General features: G+C 40.1%; 2 protein-coding genes across 2 annotated transcripts in view; one reads left to right on the forward strand and one right to left on the reverse strand.

Annotated features, from left to right (window-relative positions):
- ENTHD1 (ENTH domain containing 1) overlaps positions 1-14,209 on the reverse strand; it is a gene marked incomplete at both ends in the record, with an annotated part of 70,998 nt that extends 56,789 nt beyond the window's left edge. The window contains 2 exons of the mRNA XM_084878302.1: positions 5,214-5,357; positions 13,861-14,209. Of these exons, the coding sequence (XP_084734428.1) occupies positions 5,214-5,357; positions 13,861-14,209 (493 nt within the window). The remainder of the gene's footprint in view (positions 1-5,213; positions 5,358-13,860) is intronic.
- A 10,861-nt stretch (positions 14,210-25,070) lies between these two features.
- Positions 25,071-27,745, forward strand: part of GRAP2 (GRB2 related adaptor protein 2) — a 64,188-nt gene continuing 61,513 nt past the window's right edge. The window contains exon 1 of the mRNA XM_084879128.1: positions 25,071-25,270. The gene's annotated coding sequence lies outside the window, so the exon portion shown is untranslated. The remainder of the gene's footprint in view (positions 25,271-27,745) is intronic.

Genomic DNA, 27,745 nt, shown 5'->3' on the forward strand with positions numbered 1-27,745 from the left:
CACCTTTTGATATGATTATATGGATAGAAAGGTACCTAGATGTTATGCTCATCTGAGATTAACTATGGCTATTTCTGAGTGATGGGATTGGAAGTGACTCATTCTCTATAATGAACCTGCATTGTTTTTACAGGAATAAAGTGTTTTTTCCCCCTGGAATAAAAACAAAAGAAAAAAAAAAACTGACTGGAACCAACTATTCTAATTTGGTAATAGTGGTTGGTATAGAGTAGAAGGGATATAAGTTATTGTTATTTTCATTTTTGTACATTTATTTACTTCAAATTTTTTTAAATCATTGTTTGACATTCATCAATGAAAATGTTTGAGCAGCAACCACCATTTGTACCATAAGCCCTGCTATCTAGGCTGTACATGAAAAGGCAACCACCACTGTTAGCACAAAGTTCATTATAAGAATTGTAACAGCAACGTGTTTTTGCTTATGAAAGCACTAGTAGCCTGGTGCACAAAATTCATGCACTCGGTGGGGGGGTTAGGGGGTTCCTCAGCCCGGATTGCGAGAGGGTGCAGGCCGGGCCAAAGGACCCCACCGGGGTAGGATCAGGCCAGGGAGGGATGCAGGAGGTTGGCCAGCCGGGAAGGGACCGCAGGAGGGCTCCAGGGCATGTCTGGCTTGTCTCGCTCAGTCCCGATTGGCCGGACCCCAGCAGCAAGCTAACCTACCTTTTGGAGCATCTGCCCCCTGGTGGTCAGTGTACATCATAGCAAGCAGTTGAGTGGCCTTAGCATATCATTAGCATATTATGCTTTGTTTGGTTGAATGGCCAACCAGACACTTAGCATACATATTAGGCTTTTATTATATAGGATGACAACTATTTTGAAGTTTAACTTTTGGTCCAACAGTAATCATACCATTTTTAGGAAAATGTTTCCATGACATAGACCAGAGTAATCCTTCTCAAATATGGGTAAAGTTCCATTGCAAAGAATACTACTATTAAAGAGCTCTTTATGGAAGATCAGACAACCAAGAGAAGTAATGCTTTGCTAATCTGGTTGTACACAATGTCTGTGGTGGTAGTTTTTATTACCTCTAAAAAAGGACCTAACTCTGATGCTTAAAGCTCAGAGAAGCTGAGTTATAACTGTGCTTTATATACTTTTCTGTCTTGCCGTTAAGCAGCAATTATCCTTCAGCTCATCTCTTTCTCAAGACATTAAAATCATCTAAACAAAACCACCCAAGCTACCTACTAGAATTAAAACATGGGGAAAACATCCAGGAATAGAAAAAAAGAGTATAAGTAGTGATGTGTGTATAACACCTTCTCTAAAGTACCTCTTTTCCCCTGCTAATTTACAACAAAGAAGCTAGACACAGCTGTTTCAGCTCTAGATCCTAAAGCCTGGAAATCATATTTCTAGCAATGCATTCAATTTTACATTTCATTACAACGAAATAATTTAGAGACGTCTTTACATTCCTTCTAATGGAAATTTACCTGCATGATACCACCACTTGCCTCCTTTTCCTCTCTATATCCTATCGTTAAACATTACCTTTCCCTCATTTCAACAACCCTAGAGCAGGTCTTGGATGCTTGGGTGGGAACGACTGTCTTACAAGCCTCCTTCCAGTTTGTTTCTCCTCCACTTCTACACCAAGCAATAATATCTCCCACCAACAGCTGTTTTCAGTAATAAGAAAGCTAAGTTCTGTGACTAAGCTAAACATTCCGTCTGTTCTCCGAGGCCTACAATGGTTCCTAGTTGCCAATTACATCAAATTGAAATTTCCAAATACTGTTCACTATGTCCTTAATGAACTGTGCTGAGTACTCTGAACTATCTGTTCACATTTCCCTACTTATTCAAATCTATAGTCTCTATTCTATGTACTCTATGACAACTTTGTATTACCACGATTAATTCATTTCTTACTTGTATTCTTTCCTACTGTGGTCAGGACTATTTGCTGTCCTTATATTTATTTATTCTCTCCTTCCTCCTTAACAATAGATTTTTCTAACTTTCATCTGGCTACTTAGCTGTCCAGTATAAAGTTTGCATTATTCAGCCTCTCTTGCAGCTAGGAATATCCATGTGACTATGTGCTAAACAATAATATGTAAGCCAAATGTCATCAGCAACTTCAATAAGTGTTCTTAAAAGGAAGGATCATTCATATTTCAACTTCTCCTTCCTACTGGCTAGACTGCAGATGTGATGACTGGATCATGAAATGGAAGTTATGTGCTGAGTTTAGTGGAGCAACAAGAGCGAGCGAGCACTGGGTCACTACATCACTGAGAGCCAGAGCAGTCCTACAATACCTTGTTCTGGACTCCTGTTATATCCTGGAGGCCCAATGCACGAAATTCATGCAAGGGGCTTGGTCCTCGCAGGCCTGGCTTTGCCCAGAAGGTTGTCTGGAAGGACATCTAGAAAGATGTCCAGAAGATCATTTGGCTGTCGGTCTAATTAGCATATTACGCTTTCATTATTATAGATATGTGCTACCATTTTTATGGCCTCTATTACTCTCATTGTGGGTGTACCAATTCTAACTGATCCATTCATCTCTAAGTTTTTATTTGCTACTTCTCCTATCCCACTAAGAAGCCCCACCCCAATTTTTCCTATCTTCCCTCCTACCTCAAATTGTCAGTTTTCTTTCTTCCTTTAAAATACAGCTTCAGATTCAAACACAGAATCCTACATGGAAATGGTAATATCGCTAAGCTTACTTAATTAAATTATTCTTTGAACAAAAAAATATATATATCTATATGGATAAATAAAATTAAAAATAATGTAACAGATTTTTAACAAATTTGCTACAGCTTATACACCCAAACATTCACTATTTAAATAGTACTCTTACTACAGATTCATTATAATGATGCCATCATTCACCAAAACTTTTTGCACAGTAAGGAAAAACAACACAAAACCCGTGACCCTTCCATCACTAGATATAACCTCCATGAGAGTGGAAATATACCAAATTTGCTTACCAGGCCTAGAACAGTAACTAACATATAGTAAGTAGGTACTCAAGACATATTTTCAGTATAAAAATATAAATTGTAGCAAAACGTCTTCATTGTAAGGTAGACTGATTTTTTTAAAAAGAGTCAAAAGTCATTCAGGGCTTAGGCTAGTGAATAAGATGTGTCATAAATCTGGGAATATAATTTTGGGTTAAAAAAGTAGTGACTATAAAATAATAAGCTAGATTTTTCTTGTATGAATCATGAAACAGCTCAGAGATGAGCCAGTTCTGTAGCAGTTAGGGCCTCATTTCCCAAGCTTGTAGTTAAGGATGCCAAGCTTGCTCCAGTATCAGAACATTTTGCACCGCTGTTCCCTCTGCCTGGAACACTCCAGCTATCACATGATTACTCCTCACATCATTCAGGTCTCCTTTATATATTCACCTCCTCCAAAAGGCCTTCCCTTACTACCTGACCTAAAATAAAGCTGTTCTAGTCCTTCTCTGTCCCGACACTGCTTTCCTTGTTTTCTTTTGTAGATAGGGATTGCCATTTCACTATCTGACATAATAGCTTTTGTTGGATTGGCTGCCTCCCACATATACCCCAACCAGGACCGGGGATCGGGGCCAGGGGTCAGGGGCAGGATTCAAACTGTACATGTCCTTGATGGGGAATCAAACCCGTGACCCTCCCATGCTCGGGCAGGTGCTCTAACCACTGAGAACACTAGCCAAAGCCTGCCATACAGTTTTATATCTACTTTGCTTGTGTGTCTTGAATATCTGTCTCAGTCACTATTTTCTCCAAAATGAAAAGGACTTTATTATCAGTGCTATAGCTCCAAATTTCTGCTAGACGTCAAAATTTCAAATAATAAACTCAATTAAATTATGTTTATAGTAAAAGAGAAAAGGAGAGAGAGAAGAAATGAAGGAGGGTACAAGAAAGGTAACAGAGAAGTAGCAAAAGGGGTAAAGAAACTCTAGATAAACCACAACTGGTTATTTTACAGTTACTTCTTTTTAGTGCCAGTTTGAATTCAAGGCTTCCCTGAGAAAATTTCAAAATGGGTCTATCTCTTTTGAGATATATTTCAAAGGAATGGGTACCCTAGAGAAAGAGGTCCCATCACCTTTTGAAAGCATTTGGGTGATATTTACTATTATAATTACAATGGCCACCTCTTTACTGTATTCCCATCTCCCCAGTCCACACAAGTACAGATAGAACTCTGACCGAGTCAGACAAATACTTTAATGATTTCTAGTAGAACTGGTTTGTGTTGGTATTACTATTAACATTTTGACATTTTCAAACTGACATTTGGAATGTCTACTCATATTGAATACCTGCATCTCTTTCAGATCATGAGAAACAGATTTACCTAAAGCTAGAGGTACAATACTTGTAACTAACTATATGTTACTCCTACTAAGCCCCTCACTTATAGCACAAAGTTTAGTTCTGTTCAAGGGACAATTATCTACGTCAGATTTCATTAATGTTTCTGTTTCCTCAACCTGTCCATTCCTTAAACACAGCTTATCCAAACAGGGTTTGTACTGGAGAAGTGAGGGCAAAATGACAGCCCTTTATGTTTAAGCAAATTTGGTAGGAAAAAAAAATCCATTTTCCTGCTTTCTAATAAAAATAAAAAAATCCCTTTTTAAGAAAAGTTCAGTAGTCCAGAATTAACATTTTAGTCAAAGGAAAGAGTTTTAGAGCAATTTTAAAATTTTGAGGCACATTTAAGAAAATGTCAATTTCCCGATTTATAGAATTAAATGGCACAAATGTACCCATACGTAGATCCTAGTCTCAGAAAACAATTCTTACTGACATTGCAATTTTAATTATAACCTTAAAGATCAATCAGGATGGAAAATAGGGTAGTAGTCACTCATTTAATTCCTTTTAAGCTCAAAATCATTTTATTTGAATCTCAGAAACTGCATTCAGAAAATAGCCATAAAATATTCTACTGAATATTATTCTTCATCTTTGTTCTCTAAAGTATGATGACTACTGTAGTAGTAATATTACAATTAGTATAATATTAACAAGTTTGCACTAAAAGTTACGCTTTACATTTTGTAGTTGTTCTTAAATACCTATTGCATTTTAGGCCAATGTTCACGTTATACGCACTTCTTTCACGTTGCCTTGCAACCTTAAGAAGCTTATACTTGTTCTCTGAGGCAGGAGCTTCTGGTGTGGGGGCAGAAGCCCAGGCTGGTGGTGAGTTACCTGTATGAGGTAATCTTTTAGAAAATGCCATAGAGTAGGAGCTACGCCGTCTAGTCCGACATGCTACTTCCCTCTCTTTCTGCAGCAACTGCTCATCCATCAGCAACGTTACGACTTGCTTAGACTTTTCCCGGATATGATAACCTGAAAAATGCATTGAATGTGCATAGAAAAAATATTAATTAAGGCTACAATTAATTTCTATTCAAAAGAAGATTAGGAAAAATGAATATATGAACCAAGTGAAAAAAAACCCTGTGGCAAATGTAGAGGGAAACCTAAGTTTCATTGCAATTATCAATAAATATATTCATTTTCTTATACTTCAAGAAATAAATAAACATAAGGTGAAATTATATCAGGTGGCATTACATTATTCACTTTACATATAATTTAAAGAGCAACATAATCTGCAAGAAGTCAAACAAAATTGGCAAAGAGGAGGAATGAATTAGATCTAGATGTGCTTACCTAGAGGAATGACTATGACATATGGCAAAAGATTTAAAAAATGTGCATTGTATGACCAAATCTGTAAAGCATAGGGGAAAATAAACCAATACTTGTATCCAGAAGAGAAAAGTGGCTGGATGGACGGATTGATGATGGATGGATAATGGTGGGGCAGGCAGACAACCCACTGTGTACCCACAACATTATTAATATGTTACCTTAGAGGGGTACAACTACAGAGGAAAAGAAAAGAAAGGGCAACTGACTTTTCTTTGACATGATAGCAAACTTGATGACATTAACAGAGGCCAGAGCACAGTCTAAGACTTGATTTCCAACCGTGCTGCTGCCCTCTATCACCTGTGTGACTCTGAACCACATGTCTGTCTGGCCTGAGTTTCCTTCCTGAAAAACAGTATAAGGATATCCGTTCAGTCTAATTCACAGATATAAAGTTTACTCTTTCAAACATGTGGTAATATTATTATCATTCAATGTAATGATATAAGAAATCCCTTACTTCTCCACATTTTGGGACCAACTTATATTAACATTTCATGTTACTTCAAGCCTTCTTTGAGGAAAGCTGAAAAGTCCTTAAAGATCCACTATTACGTTCATTTTGGGCTCCAAGTGTAATGAATTACATATTAATGTTTATAACTATAACTTATTAGTAGTGGAAATAATTTGAAATGGTCAAATTCAGCGTATACTGGGGTGAGCAAATGTAGGTTTATAGCTGTTTGTATGGAAAATACAGTAATTAATATGATATAAGAATAAACTGTTTCACATACTCACAACTGTAACCTATTTTGCCCACCCCATTTAGAGAAGAGAAGCCAACAATGTTCTCTAAGTGCCCATCATTTCATCAAGGATTGATAGAGATCGTGTGAGAAACCTTTGCTCAAGTTGCCATCTTTTTCAAGATTTTATCCAATTTCACTTCTTAGTCATTTCTTCCTTTTAAACTTTCTTATAACTGCTTCAAACCTTATTCTAAACACCCTACTTTCCTATAATTAGCTTGCAGTTTTTAACCCAAAAAATCCATGGTGTTTTGGGTTACCACTCATTGCCCCATGACAGGCAGACAGCTTCCGTGACTGTCAGCCTTCGGGGACTAGGAACACACCAGACACTACCTTCTCCGACCTCCCCCATAATTGGCATAGCTTGGTTTGGGTGGGGAGTGAAAAACTTCTTTTCCCTTTAATTTTAGGAGCTCACCTCCTTCCACTTTTCCCCTCACTCCCTCTACGCTAGCCACCCTGGCTGCCTTATTCTATAATCCTACCGAGCTCTTTATCGCCTCAGAGCTGTGTGCTGGCTGTTGCTTCTACCAGGAACTCTGCATGGCTAGATCCTTGATTCATTCCGGTCTCTACTCACCCTTTCTAAAATAGCCCAGCCCATCAATCCTCCCAAACTCAAGTCCCTACTTTATATTTCACCTTGGCATTAATCACTACCTAACATTGTATTATGTATTTATTTGTTTAATTGTTTATTGTTTCCTCACCTAAAAATAAGCTCCATTAGAGCAGAGAACCTCATTCATCCAGTATCTTCAGCATCTAGAAGAGTGATTGCATATGGTAAGATGCTTAATAAATATTTACCGGATGAATGAATGGATCAATAAAAGGAGCAAATTACCAAAAATCTCAATTTCCTCCTTGACATAGTACAAATGGATAATGAGAGCCAATTTACAACCGAGCCGCCTAAGGAAGTTTCTTGACCTAAATAACTTCTTGCAACACCCCTAATTAGAAAAAGTTAGAAGTTATGGAACAGATGTGGAATATTCTACTTGGAGTCTGCATGGATTGATAGGGATTGAGGGCAGCTCTCTTCATTGAAAGCGACAAGCAGGCACATAGAGTAGAAAGCCAACTGCATAATGGGAGATTTCTCCCTGAAACACCGGGGCTCCTCCCTGAGGGAGAGGTCTGCAGCATCAGTCAGGTCAGGTCACAGGAAGTGACAGAAAATTGGGAAGAAATCACTCAGATGTGAACTTCCTGCTCACGGCTGCCCACTGCCCTGGCTACCTCCCCACCATCCTTGAGATGCTGAAGAATAGAAACCTGGCTGTTCTAAAGCATCAAAATTGAAAATGAAAAATTTTAAGAACCCAATAAGCCTGTTTCACAAATGGGTTAAATATTAACAATAAAAATAAGATGGCATCTACCTCACTTCCAACCAACATGTTTTTGTTTCATTTTTTAGAGGAGAGAGTGGAAGGGAGGGAGGGGGAGAAAGAGAGAAACATCAATGTGAGAGAAACACATCTAGTATTGGTTACCTTCTGTCCCCAGGGCTTGGTTGATGCTCTACCACTTAGTAACACCAGCCTGGGCTAACCAATATGTTTTTAAATAAAGGAAAGAGGACACAGAACTCAAATAGACTATTACTGGAAATAGAATAAACTTAGCAGTAACTTTTTTGTATCATAAAGAGAGAAAGAAAAGAGAGGGATGGGGAAAAGGAGAGGGAAAAGGAGGGAGTAGAGCGAGACAGAGAGAGGGAGAAAAATGGCCTCTCTGAAACAAGACACTATGCAAGAGATAAATATCCAAAGATACTGTATAAAACACACAAGATGAAAAGCTTGTTATAGTTGAGGTGAAGGTTAAAGTAAAAATAAAATTATATACTATTTTTAATTAGGAATATTTGGCTATTAGCAACAGAAACTCAATTTGAACTGGCTAAGGCAAAGGGCACGGAAAAAACAGGGGCTGCAATTGGGCCTCAGGTCCAGATGCAGCAGAAACTGGAAAACTACCAGGAAGGACTCTTTCTTTTCTCCTCTCCCACTTCCGCTTCTCTGTTTAATGCCTTCATTTTCTCCTACTGCAGACCGGCTTCTTCAATCTGGATGTGGATATGGCCACCAACAGCTCCAGGTTCACCTCATAGGCTGCCACCTGAGAAGTCTCCTCCGACTTCTGTCCTTCAAATTGGAAAACTCCGGGAGAAAACTCTATGCCAGCTAGCAAGTCACTTGCCTGTCACTGTGGCCAGAGAGTGAAATGTTACCCTTGGCTCCTCCCACTGGAAAGGCACAGTCGAGTGAGGGCAGGATCAATGGGATAGAAAAGTGAACAAGCAGAAGACCCACTGAGGAGTCCTCCCGAACTCAAGGCAGAGGACATGCAAATCAGAGCAACCATGCAACAGACCAATACCCAAGGTTATTCACATTTAATCAGTCTGAACACTTATGTTTCAGAAAATGTTCTAAACAGTGGGGGCACAGGTGAAGAAAAAAAGAGACAAGGACCCTAAACAAGATAATTTCAGAGAAAAATAAATACTCTAAAGGAAATGAAGAGTGAGATGCAAAACATTAACGTGGGTGTGATCAAGAACTGGTTTGTTTGGTTTTTTTTTGTATAATTTTATTGATTTTTTTACAGAGAGGAAGAGAGAGGGATAGAGAGTTAGAAACATTGATCAGCTGCCTCTTGCACACCCCTTACTGGGGATGTGCCCGCAACCAGGTACATGCCCTTGACCGGAATCAAACCAGGGACCTTTCAGTCCGCAGGCCGACACTCTATCCACTGAGCCAAACCAGTTTCGGCTCAAGAACTGTCTTGCTGAGGAACTACCACATCAGTTGGTCTTGAACAGCAAGAAAAAGCCAGCTATGCAGGTGTGCCCGGGGAAAGCACCGGCAGAGGAGAGCTCAGCCCTCATTCTTCAGGAAAGCCTTTCTGAGAGGAAAACCCTTCCCACTCGCCCCGCACACACCAGGGCCGCAGACCTGGTCAGGCCCCACCCTCACACACACCTTTCTTTTACAGTACGTCCACAGATTGGAACTGCTATTTGATAAATGTCCTTTTCTCTATCAATGTATAACACTCTTCAAGGCCAGAACTATTTTTGCTTGCTTAAGCAATACTAAATGCTTGTTAAATGAATGAATGGATGAATGAATGAATGAATATGCTGAGAAAACTTCCCAAATACAGGGAAGGAGTCTAATAACCGAATATCAAGTGAAGAGATTTGGAAACATGGTAAATTCAAAGATCTTGGGCACTGAGATGCACTAGCATGAAAGATACAGACCAGACTTTTTGAATTATATGAACTGAGCTTCACACAGTAGTTACAAAACATCTTCATTCTCCTTTTCCATTCTGCCCCGCCAAAATCTACTCTTCTCCCCATATTCCTTTCTCAGTGAATTTTATCTCCATTTAAAGCCAGAAATATGAGCATTCACCTCTTCAAATGCAATAATGTATGTCTATTGATTGTACATACTACACTGTAAATATCTTCTAAGCCAATTCTCTCCACTCCATCTCCCTGATCATTTGTTGCCTGTGGTATTTTAAATTATTTACTTACTGGAGGCTGGTGCATGACATTTATGCACTGGGGCGGGGGTGGGGGATCCTTCAGCCCAGCCATGCCCTCTCCCAGGGGACTGGCCTAAGCTGGCAGTGGGACATTCCCCGAGGGGTCCTCAATGCTGCAGTGGAGGCGGGAAAGGCTCCTGCCACTGCCACTGAGCTCGCCAGCCATGAGCCTGGCTTCTGGCTGAGGAGCGCGCTCCCTGTGGGAGAGCACTGACCACTAGGGGGCAGCTCCTGCACTGAACGTCTGCCCCCTGGTGGTCAGTGCACATCATAGCCATCAGTTGTTCTGACTAGGTCGATATGCATATTAGGGTTTTATTATATAGGATTTTTAGCCTCCCTTCCAATCTACCCTTCACGATGCCTCAGACATGGGGGTGGGGAGAGAGAGGAGAAGTATGCCAAACATTGCTATTTTCAAGGTAAAAAACCACACAAAACCTTCAGTTCTGTTGGCATAGTAAGTTCATGCTTCAAATTACCCTCGGCTCTGCTCCAAAAATCACAGCAATAATAGATCATCAATCTCAAAAACAAGATAAAAACCTCGATGACCCAGAAATAAAGAGAAATGAAAAGGCAGTGAGCAGGGCTGAAGCCACAGACTCTTGATCTGGCACCAGGAGTTCAGCTCCTCAGGTGTCAGGGAATCTGCACTCTTTGATCTCAGGGGTTATCCATGCTTATGAGAGAAGTCCTGAAAGAAAAGAAAAAAAAAAAAGCCCTCAATAGCTTTCTCGGCTATAACGTATTCATAGTTGTGGGTCTAGAAGCAAGAGGCCACACATTCAGCCTTAAGGTTTAAAACTAAACTCAGCCACCTGCTGGCTCAGGGCGGGATCCACGACACACACCCCTGTATTCTCTCAAGCAGGAGCCCTGAGCTACCTTTCTGAGGGCGATCCTGAAGGCTCGAAGGGAGCTGAGCGGCAGGAACTGAAAAACCAACATAAAGAGAAAAGTGAGCAGGGGTGGTTGGGGAATAATATCTCACTCAAAATAAGTTGAAAACTAAAATTCCAAAATAGATTTTTTTAAAAGATGTTAGTAATCAATGGAAGAGCAATCACAACAAATTCACTCTGAATGAAACCAGAGTTCTACAGGACTCTATGAAATTTTCTATAAACCAATAATCTATATTGTTAAAGGATTTAAACAAAGATTTTGGTGTTTTTTTGTTTTTTTGTTTGTGTGTGTGTGTGTGTGTGTGTTAATATATTCTATTGATTTTTTTACAGAGAGGAAGGAAAAGAGAGAGAAATATTGATGAGAGAGAAACATTGATCAGCTGCCTCCTGCACACCCCCTACTGGAGATGTGCCCGCAACCAAGGTACATGCCCTTGAGATGAATCAAACCTGAGACCCTTCAGGCCGTAGGCCGATGCTCTATCCACTGAGCCAAACCGATTAGGGCAGTGGTCGGCAAACTCATTAGTCAACAGAGCCAAATATCAACAGTACAATGACTAAAATTGCTTTTGAGAGCCAAATTTTTTAAACTTAAAGTTTTTCTAATGCCACTTCTTCCAAATAGGCCAGGCTGTGGTATTCTGTGGAAGAACCACACTCAAGGGGCCAAAGAGCTGCATGTGGCTCACAAGCCTCGTTTGCCGACCACTGGGCTAGGGCAAGATTTGGTTTTGTTGTTGTCAATCCTCACCCGAGGATATTTTTCATTGATTTTCAGAGTGGACAGGCGGAGCATGGAGGAGGGGTGAAAGGGAGAAACATTGACGTGAGAGAGACAGGAAGTAGATTAGAAGTGAGCAGGGGACATATGCTTGATAGCGGAGATGGTTATGCAACATTGAGAATGTAATTAATGTCTGAATTGTACATTTAAAATGGCAAGTTTTATAAGTATTTTAAGCTTTAAAAATAATATACCAAAGCCATGGAATTGTACATTTTAAATGGGTGAGTTATGTTATACTGTATATGACATATCTCAATAACCATGTTTTAAAAAGTGAAGAAAATCCCTGGCCAGTGTTGTTCCAGTAGTCAGAGCATTGCCTTGTACCAAAGGTTTGATTCTCAGGCAACAACACGTACCTGAGTTATAGGTTCAATCTCCAACCCCAACTGGGGCACATGAGAGGGGCAACCAATGTGTTTCCTTTGTACCGACATTTCTCTCTCTCTGTCTCTGTCTCTGTCTCTATCTCCTCCCATCCCTTCTACCCTTCCCTTCTCTCTAAAAATCAATGGAAAAACTATCCTCGAGTAAGGATTAACAACAACAAAAGAGTAAAGTACAAAAAGAGAAATTAGGTCTCTCAAGCTATAAAAAGACATGGAGGAATCTTAAATGCATATTGCTAAGTGAAAGAAACCAGTCTGAAAAAGCTACATGCCACTTGGTTCCAACCATGGAGACAGTAAAAAGATCAGTGGTTGTCAAGGCTTGAGGAGGGTGAGGCAGGGGAGAACAGGGCACTTATAAGGCAGTAAACAATCCTATATAATAACGGAACAGGAGATACATATCACTATGCATTTTCAAAACCCACAGAATTGTAGAACAGAGTGAACCATGATGTAAACTAAGGATGTTAGGTAATAATAATCCTCCTTATATAATAAAAGGCTAATATGCAAATCAACTGAACAGCAGAATGGCCAGTTGCTATGACTACCAGGGGGCTGAAGCTCAATTTAGGAGCTTTCCTCTGGTGGTCAGTGAGCTCCCACAGGGAGAGCACCTCTCAGCCAGAAGCCAGGCTCATGGCTGGCGAGTGCAGCAGTGGCAGCAGCAGCCTCCTTTGCCTCTGTGGCAGCACTAAGGACGTCTGACTGATGGCAGGCCTGAGCCTTCAGTTGGACATCCAGTGAGGGCCTCTGTGGCAGCACTAAGGACGTCTGACTGATGGCAGGCCTAAGCCATCGGTTGGACATTCACTGAGGGCTCAAGGACTGCGGGAGGGCGCAGGCCAGGCTGAGGGAACCCCCCCACCACCACCAGTGCATGAATTTTATGCACCAGGCCTCTAATATATCAATATTGATTCATCTACTGCAACAAATGTACTACACAAATGCAAAATGTTCACTAGGTGAAACCATGTGAGGGTAGGAAAGGGTATGTAAGATCTCTGTACTTTCTGCATAATTTTTCTGTAAGCTGCTGTAAAAAGTCTATTTTTAAAAATGTACACTTACCACAGACACTGGCACTGAATTATATCCTTTCCTCATTATTCCTAAGATTATTCACTTTAAGCACAAATAATTTTACGTTGGATGGGGAGGAAGTGCTGCTGCTTAGCCATTGTAGAAAATCAGGCACTGCTGAATCATCTCAGTTCAGTCTTTATTTACCCTCTCCCTACTTCACCCCCCCTTCCACTGACAAAATTATTTTATGACTTAGATTTTGTATTCATAAAACCACTTGAATATAACTAGTCTTTGAAGATTCCATAGCCTTTGCAAACATTTCCTTATATTTATGACTAAGCTCCAATCTAATTATAGTTATGAATTATAGTGACATTATTTCACCCATTTGCCATACCTCCTGTTTTATTCACTTTGCTCATTTTCTATGGAGGTATTATTTTATCATGAACCAAAGTGTTAATCCTTTGCGGGGGGGCGGGGGGGAACCAACAACAGAAAATGCTGCCCTCTAAGGCTCTCAAGAGACAGCACAAAGGATTAACTGGAAGCACAACTGTCCCAGAGGAAAGGTAACTAATACGTTTAAGAATAACTTTTCCCCAGCTCCTGGTTTAAAATTATTCCCTCCTAAGCTCCTACTCTTTATTAGCACACTTCTTTAACTGTTACCTTGGTCTTTTCCAGCTTCATCTACGTGTTGAAAATCTTTCAGTGTTTGAAGGTTACAGAACCCCTCTCGGCAAAGCTGAATAACTTTCTTAGATCCATTCTTGAGGAGATAATCCATTAGCATAAGGGATTTATACACATGGCGCCAGTTCTTCCCATGGTCGTTTAGTCTCTGCCATAGCATATTCATAATCTCTGAGAGAGAAATCGTGTTGAAAGTCAGGTCACTGATAGCTAACATCAGGGAACTAGAAGGACCCCAAGGATCATTAGAAGTTGCTTCCCTGACTTTTATTTCAGCATCTGAGTAATTTTTCACAAAGTTTTTCACTTGCCTCCTGAATGCCATAGGTAAGACAAGTCTGAAGGTGACAGAGGAGAGCAGAGCAATGGCATAGGAGTGTATGTAACTGGTTTATAAAACCCTTGGCTGGTCATTGGTCTCCGTTTCTGCTGTTCCCGAATACAAACGATTAATCATCGTCTTGACAAGGCATCAATTTCCTGCAAAGAAAAGCACACACAAACGTGTAAGTTAATTATTTTTTTAATGTCTATTGAACGCTAAGTCAGTCTGAAAAATCTAGCTTTAGTTTCTAAATCAGCCCTTCGCTTACATCAGCCTGAATTGAGAGAACATATAAATGTTTCTAAGATCATTATGGGATAATCTCTCATAAGGGATTGGCCTACTTAATTTAGAGCAATATAAGTGGTCTTTCTAGTCCTAATGGTTCCTGCAGAAAATATCATTCATCCTCTTTAGCCAGAAATAGAATTATTACAAAGCATTTCATGGACAGTGGACAACTTAGTGTAAGAAAATAGGACTTGGGCCCTAGCTGATGTGGCTCAGTGCATAGAGCATTGGCCATGGACTGAAGGGTCTCGGGTTTAATTCCAGTCAAGGGCATGTACTTAGGTTACAGGCTCAGTCCCAGGCCCTGGTTGGGGCACGAGCAGGAGGCTACCAATCAAGGTCTCTCTCTCAGATCGAAGTTTCTCTGTGTTTCTCCCCTTCCCTTCCACTCTCTCTAAAAATCAATAGAAGAATACCCTCAAGTGAGATTAACCAAAAAAAGAAAAGGAAAATGAGACTTGGGCTCTGACACATCATGCTTAAGATTTGTTGTCATATCTAAAAATATTACAGTTCTAAAAGTAATTAAGATGGTGAAAACTGAGTCTTAAAGTCACCAAGTAACCCTGTAGTCATATTCTTTTTAGAACTATAAGCCAGTAGAATCAGATCTAAATGTAGTCCTCTTTCTTGTTAATCAAAAGGTGGAAGAAAGGGTCACCAACTATTAAGGCAAGTAGTTGCACCTCAGTGGACTCGACATCCGACTCATGGTACCCTAAAGCAATATTTAGTCCTAGTAAGACTAACACATTCAAGGAAAAGATTAAAGTACTTTATTTACTCAACTTGAAAAAAATAAAGCCTGAGATTAGAACAGTATGATTCAAACAGTGTAAGAATTTTCCTAAAATCAGAAGTGGCAGGCATGTCTCTCTCAGATCTCAAAACAAGTACACAAGAAAGTCCCATGTAGGTTGATAAAAAAAAATACACTAAAACTTAAAAGGGGTATACACCACAAAACTTTAAATAATGCTTATGAATGGTCAATTCCATAAAACTCTTCCCTTTCTCAGTTTTCATTATTTTGGATTAAGGTGGGTCAATTAGTTTGCAATTTCTGTAGTGACCACCACTGATGACAATCAAAACAGTGCACACCAAATTGATTTCAAGCCCTGTGAGCATCTAGACTCAATGAAGCCTCCACAATCTATAATTAGATCCTGCTGGAGAAACTGTATACATACAAAAGAAAATAGTTGAAATCCATAACAAATGTGTTTGTATTTTTAATTTTGTTTCTCTTCCTGACCTTCTCAACTCCCAGCTCAGACTTTATTAATTCCTGTGTGTGTACTTATGGAATACATTAATTTTTAGAAGCATTTTAAATGAACTATTGGGTCTTTTTTTAAAAATAAGAGATAATCTTTTTTTTAATACAACACATCCTCAAATAAGCAAGATAGAAAATGCATCAGTTTAATTAAGATTTGTCAGAAAGAGACTATCATCAGCCCAGGAAGAAAAAAATAACTGGTGTGCTTTTTAATTTTTCTGATTTTTTCTCATTTTCACTTCAAATACAAGCATTTTTATATGACTCACCACTGCAGCAAAAACCCAGTGGATAAGCTATTAAAATTTTCAATCATGAGAGTTTTCTTTTTCTATTGTCCTTTTTCCCCCTCTACCAAGCTCACAAAATGTAGAAACGCATAGTGACATTGGCTTAGAGCAACAAATATTGATCTGTTTCCTCACAATTCTATTAAAAAAACAACACCCTGTTAGAATCATACCCTTCTGTAATTGAACAACAGTCATTAAAACCCATTTTTTCTTTTTGAAGAGCTATCTATATTTTGGTGGGACAAAACCCTAATTTTTAGGCTTTCCTATTTTCTCTAACCTGCATTTTTAAATTAAAAAAATGTTTTCTTAAATGAATTTTCTGCCCCATAAAACTACCTAAATAATAGCCTTCAATCCAATATAGTAGTTTAAAATGGATGTTGTTGGCATCATACCAAAATTAAATACATTTCCAACCATTAGAAAAACAAAAAAGAAAAACATGTGGATAAGTGAATTAGTATCATTTATTAATATATGGTACTTTATGACAAGATAAAGAATATATAAGACAGGATCCTACTCCTGATGTTTTCACACTAAGAAGCTCAATTAACTGTAGCTGTAAATTATATGTTTGTTTATTATGTGTTTTAAACACCTTACTACATGCAAACACTCAATTTACTCATATCATCAAATAATTGAGATTATTATCACAATGATGAGACAAAATTAGTGCCCCCAAAAGGTAAATTTTCATACCAGAATTTGGTAGTATGACTACCCAAATCCCTATAATATGTAGAAATGGAGGTAAGATAATTCCATACCCCAAGTCTATGTTACCTCCTTTGAGAGGTCTTCACTGCCCTTGCTAACTACTTACGTCCTCCCATCAAACTCTTTTTAACACTCGGTGTATTTCCTTTATAGACTTATCATAATCTGTACATATGTATTTGTCATTTGCTCTTTGGCTTTCTCCACCACCAGACTGGACCTTGAGAGCAGGGACCTTGTCCATCTTATTTACCAGTGTAATCCTATTGACTAACATGTACCTAGCACGTAGTAGGTACTCAAGAAACAGGTGTTGGGTGCATGGCCAAATGGTTGAATGATTCTGCTTTGGGATAAACCTACATTGATTCTATATCTTTAGATTATAAACATGACATTTTAAAAATATAACCCAGCTCTTGGAATTGTCCAGTAAAACTCTAGCATATTGAGCAAATGTTCTCAAATTAATAAATATTTCTTGAATACCTACCACTTATATACCTTTGTGGTAGATACCTATATATCTATATCTATATCTATATCTATATCTATATCTATATCTATATCTATATCTGTATGTAGACATATCTGTATCTATATCTACAATATATCTATATTTATATCTATATCTATATCTATATGTCTATATACATACATATAAAAGCCTAATATGCTAATTGTCCCTCCAACCATTTGACTGTTCAGCCAGTCACTATGATGTGTACTGACCACCAGGGGGCAGATGCTCCAACTGGTAGGTTAGCTTGCTGCTGGGGTACAGCAGATCGGGACTGTGTGAGACAGGCCAAACATGCCCTGGAGCCCTCCATGGTCCCTCTCTGGCCCTGATTGTGACTGGGCACCAATCGTGAACTGGTGGGGTCCTCGGCCTATCCTGCACCCACTCGCAATCCAGGACCCCTCAGGGGGATGTCAGAGAGCTAGTTTTGGCCTGATTCCTGCAGGCCAGGCCAAGGGACCCACTGGTGCACAAATCCATGCACCATGCCTCTAGTAAGAAATATAAAACATGATCCCTGCATTAAAAACACATCATTAAGGATCTATTCCTATTAAATAACTTCAAAATGAACAAATGAAGTAGAAGTCTCTTTTATTTTTAGGTTTATCCACTTCCACAATGCTTTGTCAAAAACTGTTTCCTCCCACAACTTCACCTGAATTAAAACAGGAAGTCATTTTAACTTAAGTGACATTGGTCCACAATTTTTTATCCAAATCCAATGGGGCCAGGTGAGTTGCAGAATTCAAACTCAATTTTTAATTTTTATATTTCACTTTTGAAGGGTAATGCCATGCCTGTGCTATATATCTGTACATATATATGCACTTGTCATGATATCCACAGTAAGGTGTGGGACCACTAAGAACAATCAAGCATTACCATGACTGCAAGCAAAACCTAAAAGTATATGGAATAAATTAAGACAAATGGCTCATTTCTGTTCAGGTCTTGCCACCATATAAGTTAGGGGGGAAATTGGTTTTCAAAACTTGTAGGGTATTAAAATTGAGGATAAGGGATTGAGCTGCTGAAATGCCTTTTTTCCAAAGACATAAAATAATAACAACCACCACATCCAAGAGGCTGAGTGCCAAGAAGCATGTCTAGAAAGATGGATTTAGGGTAGTGCAATAATGAGGAGAAAACAGCTCTTGTGTTTGTATAGGTTCTGCCTATAGACATGAGATCAGCTCGGGAGGATATAAGGTCTGACCAAGACGGTTACTATGAAATGAGTATCGAGAATACCATGCCATTAGATCTAACTGTTCCGATGGGAAGAACACTGTCGGAGTCCCTCCTGTGTGTTCATTAATTGTTAGTTTTCCATAATTTACCATCTAACAGGCTCATTCCAGGACCTGGAGGATCAGGTGCACAAGCCGCAGTCACCACCCTCAGAAGTCATTAGCTCCTCTTTCCTGAGTGCTCGCATTCACCTGTCTCATCTCATTAGTTCAATAGGGATCCCAAAGGCAGGGATGTGAGGTCCTGCTCTGCCATCTCCTCAGGAAGGCGTAGAGCCTTCGCTGGGCCTCAGTTCCCCCGCTGATCACCTCATAGGCGGGGCGGTTGAGAAGAAGAAATGAGATGAGTGGGGAAGAATTCTATACGTGAAGTGGCTGAGAGGGAAACAACTTCCGGCGACTGCCCTCCGTAGAGTCTAAGAGCACACTTAGAGGGGGAGAAGCTTCTAGAAAGCGGGAGTGATTGGATGGCGTCACACAGCAGGGCCCTTCCCTCAGGAAGACTGTGCGGACCTCGACCCTCTTTTACCGCATCCGGCATGAGACAGAGGCCTAAGCGGGCCCCTTCCTGCCGACCTCCATCAGCGCGCCCTCCTCCAGACGAGAATCTACCTGAGCAGAAAGTCCAGCTCTCGTGTGGGGACCTTTTCCCACTCAAATTCACGCCCCCGGCTGCCCAGGCCTATCCGCCTCCTCCAACCAGGCCCAAGTGCCTTTGCCCCGTCCCACTTCCGCTTCGTCACTTCCGCTTCGTCACTTCCGGGCCCTCACTTCCGGCCTTGCGCTTGCCTTCTCTCCTAGGGCCGGTGCGTGCGGCTCCCAGGGCCTGGAGCGAGAGAGGCGCGAGGGGTTAAACCCAGCTGGGGCGCGTCCGGTGGAACGAAGGTAAATGTCTTCATTTAACAAACTGCTGAACTGCGGCACGACCCTAATTTTCCTTCCGAAGACTGAGTTTCACAGTTGTGTGTTGGTGTCCTTGGAACGGACTAAAAATGCCGCCCGCCCCTGATTTCCACCTCGAAGGACAGAGAATGGAAAAGTCTCGTCTGGAGATGAAAAGAGCAGTGTGTGCGATGGATAGTGACAGAGTGCTCCAGCGATGACCTCCGGGGGCCCTGCAAGAGGCAGCTGATCTTGAGTGAACACCCACCCACTAGGTGCCAGGCACCCCCCCACGCAGTAAGGACCCACACGTAACACACAACCCAGTGGCCCGTGAGTCTGCAGGCCGGTGGTAGTGGAGGTGACAGCCGCCATCACAGAAGATGGTGACGGGATGTGCATGGCGTAACGAGAGGAGCAAGCATCTAATGACGCCAAGGAGTATGTAAGGGCAGGTTTCCCAGAAGAGTTTACCTTTGATGTGAGCCTTCAAAAAATGACCGCGAGTTCACTGTAGAAGCAAAGTCGAGGAGGCCATTAAGAGGCTAAGGACCCCTCGTGTGTAAAAGCCTGAAGGCGGAGAGGGCTTATTACCTTGGGAAAACTGCCAGCACTGTAGCTGCGATGGCTATTGCCAAGGCCGTTAGCAGAACAGCGGAGGGAGAGGAAGTGGCAGAGGAAAATCAGATCATGAGGGACCTTATCCATGCTCCTCGGTGATTTTATCCAGAAGGCACTGGAAATATAATCAAACCTATGCTTCAAAGCACGTTGGCGGTTGAGTGGAATATGTCAGCATGCTACGAGGATGGAGGGCAGAGATCCAGAGAATAGGAAAATGCTTAGTAGGTGCAAGTAACGTTTGTTTTCAGTTCTTACTACTAAAATGATTATTATTAGAACAGCCCACATTGCTCATGCTGACGTGTAGATACATATAATATAAAATGTAGGAGATAAGAAAGAAGTTGGTCTGCTTGAAATATTGCTTAGCCAGAGGTAATATAGAGGAGGCAGAGGGAAGTACAATATAAAAGGTGGCCAGGAAAGAGGTTGAAGTAAGGGGGGAGGGAGACAAACAAGTATTTTATATATTGCGTTACTGTTTATGAAGATTTTTTTCTAAGCATATCTTCTGTAAATTTCAAAGGAACTCTGAAAAGTAGGCATTAATTATCCCAATTTACATAGGAGTCAGTGAGTTTGGGAACATGCATTCATTCTGCAGGATTGAGCACCTGCTGTGTGTCATGCGCTCTGCTGAACCACGCAATACAAGGAAATTAGAGTCTAATATCTCACAGAGGAGACAGGAGTAAATCAGCAATTATAATAGCTTGATGATAAAGGCAAGGATAAAGTGATAGGGAGTGAAAAAAGGGATTTGTCTAAATCTACAAAGTTAGGGAAGGCTTCCTGGAGTAGGTGAACTTGAGCTGAGTTTGCAGGAACAAAGAGGTTACATAATTGCCCGCAATTACTCAAGTAGCATTCGGCTAGCAAGTGATTTCGCTGGAACTTGAACACAAATGTTATGTGTCCCTGTTCTGACGTGTAGATAGATACATATAATATAAAATGTAGGAGATAAGAAAGAAGTTGGTCTGCTTGAAATATTGCTTAGCCAGAGGTAATATAGAGGAGGCAGAGGGAAGTATACCCTAAGGATTAGCTTTGGTCCTTGATGTTGAGCTCCCATTGATATTCTCATTCACAAGTCCACCTGTTGTATTTTGAGAAGGACAGAGATCCCACTTTTTCTTTTTAAACCCATTCATTTTCTCCTTTTAGACGGAATCTCTGGATACATGTAAAAGGGAGTTGATTAGACTTTGCATAAGTGTAGTGCTACCTACCCAGTGGAATTAACTCCGGAAAGTGGCATTATGTAAGAGGTCCTTTTTATCTGCTTTCCTCCATTTGGGGGCACCATAATTTAGTTGCAATAATGTAGTACTCACCAAATACAGACATCATTTTACAATAACTTGGTGTGTTCCTCCCCACCCCCGAAACTCAGAGTTTTATAGAATTCAGCAAAGTTTTCTTCTCTTGATTTCTAGGTCACTTTCTCATCTCTTTGGCTGGTTTCTTCTCGTTTCTCTGACTTCTCAACTTTACAGCAGCCTGTTCTCTGTATTCTGTAGGCGGCTTTATTCAGTTTCACAGCTTTAAACACTCTTTTCTTTCAACAACTCTCAGTGTTTCATTATCAGCTCTAACCTCTCCTGACCAGCCCCCCTGCTGGCATTTCTCATAGGCATTTCAAATGTAATAGGTCCAAATTCCTGACTTCCCAGACCTGCTCCCCCATCTCAGTAAGTGACACATCCTTGCTTCTGGTTTCTCAGGCCATGACCTTGGAGTCATCGTTGACTCCTCTCTTTGTCACACTGCACATCATATTCCTCAGCTCATCTTTCATACTAAATCTGGGTAATAAGTGGTCTGTAGTTAATAAATGGTGTATCAGTGCACATTCTAATACACAATAAAATAACAATATCTAGGTTTCCAGACTTTACAGTCACCCTGTATATTCAGAATTCAGTTACTTTCACATCTTCTCTTCCCACAAGCTGTCCTAGGTTGCCATCATCTCTTGCCAGGAATAGTACAGTAGCCTCCTAACTGGTCTCCCTGCTTCTGTTCTTGCTCTCTTATAATCTAATCTCAACACAATAACCTGGAGTGATCCTTTTAAAACTTAAAACCCAAGTCAGATCATCTAATACCCAGTTCAAAATCTTCCATTGACTCCCATCTCACTCAGAGTAAAACCCAGAGACCTTGCCATGGCTAGCAAGGCCCTAAGTGTCTGGCTCCTGTCTCTCTCTAACCTCCACCCTGACAGGCTTGCTCCCACCTTAAGCCTTTGCCTCTGCTGGTCCCTGTACCTGCAAAAGCTGTTAGTCCAGAGAGCTAATAGGCTGGTGCTATGGCTTTGTTTTGGACTTTGCTCAAACGTCCTTTGATCTTCCAGTAAAATCACAACCCCCCACCTCAACCACACTCCCTCTGACTCTTGCCCCATTTTAGGTTTCTCTGTGGAAGTATAACCATCTGACATGCGTCCTGTTTCTCCTTGTGCCAGAAGTAAGATTCAGGGTGGCAGGAGCCATGTTTTGTTCACTGATACATTCCCAGCACTTGAACAGGCCTGACACCAAGTAGGTGTCCAAACATTATTTACTGAATGAATGGAAAGAGAGTGACTGGATCTACACTATTGAATAAGAAGCACATATTACCATAGAGTTAGATTAAACATGGTTATGCACAAGAAGTTCTGATACTAACAACAATTCCCTCAAAAAGAATTGCCAAAAGTTTTAAAACAAGAACAGTTTTAAAAGAAAAATTCTCCATTGTAGATAAGTTGAGATTTCACATATTCCTAAATCCTCCCAAATTTGCTTATATTCTTCTGAGTGTCCATGATGGTGAGGGCGGAAATGTTGCCATTATCACATTACAGTCTATTCCAAGGTTCTGCCTTTGCATTTGTTCAATTAATTACAGAGCTGTTATGAAATAAACCAATAAGTGGCCTTCCTACCCTCCCAATATGCTCTATCAGATCTGCTGATTGTTACTACTGAAATAACTTCTCTTAGAGATTTTCCTGCTCTGCACTCTGCCCATACTAGTTAGGGGAAGGGCTACGTTCTCCCTGGAATGCAGTATCCTATGGAAAAGTAGCTTCCTCGTTAAGGTACAAGCTAAAAACACCATGGTGCTTCCTATAGAGCACTACTCAGCTTTTCCTTTCTTCCCACTCCCCCGCCAGGGAAGTTCAGGGATTCAGTGTGTAACCACTAACTTGGGATAAGGCCTGTGGCCAGGGGATTCAGGGTTTGAAAACCAGCAGTGGAGCTGTTGAGCGTAACGATGATCCAGGTCCATAAACTAGGAAGACTAAAGGATACGGAGGCCAAACTTGAGATGTCATTGATTTAAAATCGGCAACATGTTATCTTGAAATTTCTGTCTTTACAACGTGAGGAAATAACGGGGACCCTGTTCAAACATTTAAGGAAATTAAGCAAGCTGGCATTATTAAAAAGAAAGTCCTTCAAAGAGTTGGGAGTAGCAAATTACTTCTTTTAACTCGTTTAACAATTACAGGGTGTCCCCAAAAAATGTATACACGCTTTAACAGTTCAATTTTGAAAATGAAATGTATGTTATTTAACACTGCCTTTATAATTATTCAAAGTGTGTATATACATTTTTTGGGACCCCCTGTACTTACTGAACATCTGCCTACTATGACCAAGGTAATTGCTGATTCTACACCAGATTCTTCTTTTCTATTTCAATTTTTTTAAAAAAGAAAACCATTACCAAATCAAAGCTCAAAAGGGTACATCTTGAGCAAGGTTTAGGTATAAAAGGGCAAAGAGATAGAAAAAGATACAATTTCAAAGTATAGAATAAATTTAAATTTTAGAATCCCAAATTGAGTCTTACATAATACCTTTCTTCTTAGCCTTCAAGGGATTAATGTTAGGAATATCCTGTGAGCCAGCAGTTTCCTCTTTATCTTGGGACCAGTTCCCCAATTCTGAACGGTGCCATTTAGCAAATAGAAATGTGTCTAATTTTTAAAAAATATATTTTATTGATTTTTTTACAGAGAGGAAGGGAGAGGGATAGAGAGTTAGAAACATTGATGACAGAGAAACATCGACCAGCTGCCTCCTGCACGCCCCCTACTGGGGATGTGCCCGCAACCAAGGTACATGCCCTTGACCAGAATCAAATCTGGGACCCTTCAGTCCGCAGGCCAATGCTCTATCCACTGAGCCAAACCAGATAGAGCAAAAACGTGTCTAATTTTGTACAAAAGATGCAATGTTTCAATCCATTTCCAACAAGGTAAAAGATATGGAAAGAGGCCTTCACAAGCTGTACTTGTTATGAAAGAGAGGAACTTAGAGAGACTGGTGAGTTATAAATTTGAAGAGTTGCAAGAAAGTTGAGGTGACAAAAACTAAGGCAGTGGGGGGGGAAAATCTTAAAATTTCAGAAATCCTTTAGTCTAACCAACTCAAAAGAAAGTGAATCCCAGAAGTTGAAGTAGCCAGTCTCAGTTCATGTCCTGACAGCGGTAAAACAGGTTGGAACGCATCCTGGCTCAGAGCTTTTCTCTTTTGTTTGTTTGTTGAGGGTAATATTATGGGCTAAGTGCACTGAGAAAGCATTTTCCCTGGGATTTTAATATTGTGAGTGAACCGGAGTGGTATTAAGTAAGTTCCCCTAAGAATTCTTAATGTTCCTATGGATGCTTGGCTATACTAAGAGGAAATGAGCGTTTTCCTTAAGACCAGCAGCAGCTTGCCGATGGATCATCTCCGGGTCTAGAAATTTTCTTATGTGAACATAATGGTTCAGGGCGATATTGGTTAAAACTGAAACCAAGCATAAAGAAGCAGTGTTTCAGTGAGCCTCCTGCATTTTAGTTCAACTCTGGCAGCAAGAAAACAAAACCACATAATCTAAGGCTCACGCCCAACTCTCTGAAGCCCCATATCTGCTAGTTCCTGTGTGGTTTGCCTGCAGACTGCAGGACTGACTGGGGGTAGTTGGGAGGAGGGAGCAAGAAGTAGGGAGGAGGAGGAACTTTAATTGTTCTGTGAGCGTGTACCCTCTGTTTAGTGTGGTAATTGGAAGACGGCACAAGGTGTATCTGTACCCTGAAATGCAGTAATTTGGATGTGAATGCATCTTCCTTCTTGCAGGAGAGGATTCTAATAACTCAGTGTCAAAGCCAAGATACAGACTCAACCGCTTCTCTTCTGAAAGGTATGTCATTATACGTCGGTCCACATACCCTAGACATCATGAACAGTTTTATAATTTGCACAATGCTCTCTATGAGTCAGATCCAATTAAAATGAACCCCATGGGCTCTCCAAATATTGCTTTTAATGCGCTGGTCCATCAGCTAAGGTCTCTAAATCATTGTTGTGGCAGTGGCTGTGGTGTTAGGATTTGACTTCTATGGAGCAGGTGAACCAGAAGACCTGTTCCTCACCCAGCCCATTACAGAAAAATGCCTCCACTGACTGCCTTCTGAGCCATATCAGAGAGACTTTAGGCCCTGGGATCATCACAAAGGTGAAATTCCACTTCACCAGAGTCAGCATTTGATTCAAACTGGGGAGTGGAGGTGAGCGGCTGAGCAGCAATGAATGAACACCAGTACGCTGAGGTCAGGATTTCTCTTATTGCTCTCATGTCTACTTCTGTTAGTACTTGTGTTACCTTAACAAAGAACTCCAGTTTGGGTTTCTTTACAGAAAGTAAATGTTATGTCGAAAGAGATTTTGAGAAGAGTGCTGTCTATCATTGTCTCTTTATTAACCGTTAACGCTATATCCCTAAGTCTGTCTTTAGTTCAGGCATCAAGTTTTAAGACACCTCCTCTATGCTCTTTGCCCCATCTGTTCTTGCATGTGAGGATTGAACACACCTGCCAAGGATTTTACTAATTTTAAAATATTGTATTTAAACATGATTTCGTGGGGGGAAAATAATGTATTTATATAATATATTCCAAATTAGGCCTTGTTAATTAAGCCTATGCTCTTAATTTGCACATTATTGAAAATAAGCATCCCTAGATAAATTAAGAGAGGAAAAATTTGGGATCTAAAAATCCAATGGGAAGGATTACATATTGCTTATATTGTGTCATCTGAGAATGGGAAACCTCAGGTTGAAGACTCTTGTTCTGTACAATTACATTTATCATAGATTGTTTAGGTCCTTGGTGGTCCCCTCTCCTATTTTTTTTCTTATTTTTGGTTTCAGAAATAACATTTACTGTAAGTATATTCTGCTTTAACAAGCCAGTGTATTTTTTTTTATAAAACTTAATATTTTTTAAATAATTTAAAGTGATTCTCTTTGTAAAAGGACCCATTATTAAATAAAGAAAACTATGTAAATAGTCAGCTAAGTGCATTTAAATTTCAAGTTTTAAAAATTCTGATTTGTACTTTTTTGAGCAATTTTTTTTTTTTTTAAAGAGAGACAGCCGTATATCATTGAATAAAATTACCTTTTTAGATTGAACTGGGAGTGTCTTCCCTATAGTAAACTGTAATCTTATTCTCCCTAAATTATAATAGATTTTATCTTTTTAAAAATACTTTACTGAAGCAGAGGGGAAGGAGGTGATCAGTTTGTTCAATATGAACAAATATCGCTATTGCCAATATAATATCTTTTTGAATTTCTTCCACATCTTAAACCTGATAAAAATCCCTTTTTTAAAAAATTTCAATAGTTCTATGTCTACTCTATAGGGATATTATAAGAATAAATGAGTTAACATAGATATGAAGTGTCTTAGGAAAATGGCACTTTGAAAATACAAAATTATATCATTATTTTTTTTTAATCTCAATCATTTTCTTCCCACCTCTTATACAAAGTATATCTCACTTACTACCTAAACCCATCTCTTTGAGAATCATTGCCTTCTGGACGAGCTGAAAATGACTCTAGTTTCCACATATTTATTGATCCTCAAAGAATAACATCCACTGGTGTTGGTGACTTGTAGGGTTCATGCCAAAACTTGAGCAAAACTTGCCTCTTTTCCTGAATCAAGAAAATCTACAATTGTTCAAAACTGTGTTATTAAGTGTGATTCCATCAGTATTTTCTAAACAAGTAATAGTAGTTGCTTCTGGATTAGTCCAAGGGACAGATTCTTCATTTTCATGCCTTTGCAAAACAAACTCAAAACTTGGTCAAGAATCTTCACGACCCAAGTTATTCGAGTCAAAGGATAGGGTTGATTGGCTCCCATTTTGCCCATCTCAAGTATTTGCCCAGCAGATCTTGATCCATAAAAAAACAGCACAGCCTCCTCTCTCTCTCTCCCTCTCCCTCTCCCTCTCTCCCTCTCCCTCTCCCTCTCCCTCTCCTTCTCCCTCTCCCTCTCCCTCTCCCCCTCCCTCTCCTTCTATCTCTACTTCTACCTCTACCTCTATTCTATCTCTATCTCTTCCTCCTCTCCCTCTCTCTCTCCCGCTCCCTCTTTCTCTCTACTTTGCAGGCCTTAGGAAAGCATACTACATACATAAATAAACACTGACAAACATTTATTGGACATTTATATGTTAGGCACTGAATTCTCTTCAACAATGTTAATAACAGTTTTCAATAAGCTTGAGCCAATAGGAATTTAGTAACTTTTTAAAAAAGTTTTCTTTTTAAATATTAATTCAGAGGCAAACGTTTTTAGGAAATTAAAACACAAAACTA

Source organism: Pipistrellus hanaki, assembly GCF_964339955.1.
Source record: "Pipistrellus hanaki genome assembly, chromosome: 3".
Lineage (NCBI taxonomy): Eukaryota > Metazoa > Chordata > Mammalia > Chiroptera > Vespertilionidae > Pipistrellus > Pipistrellus hanaki.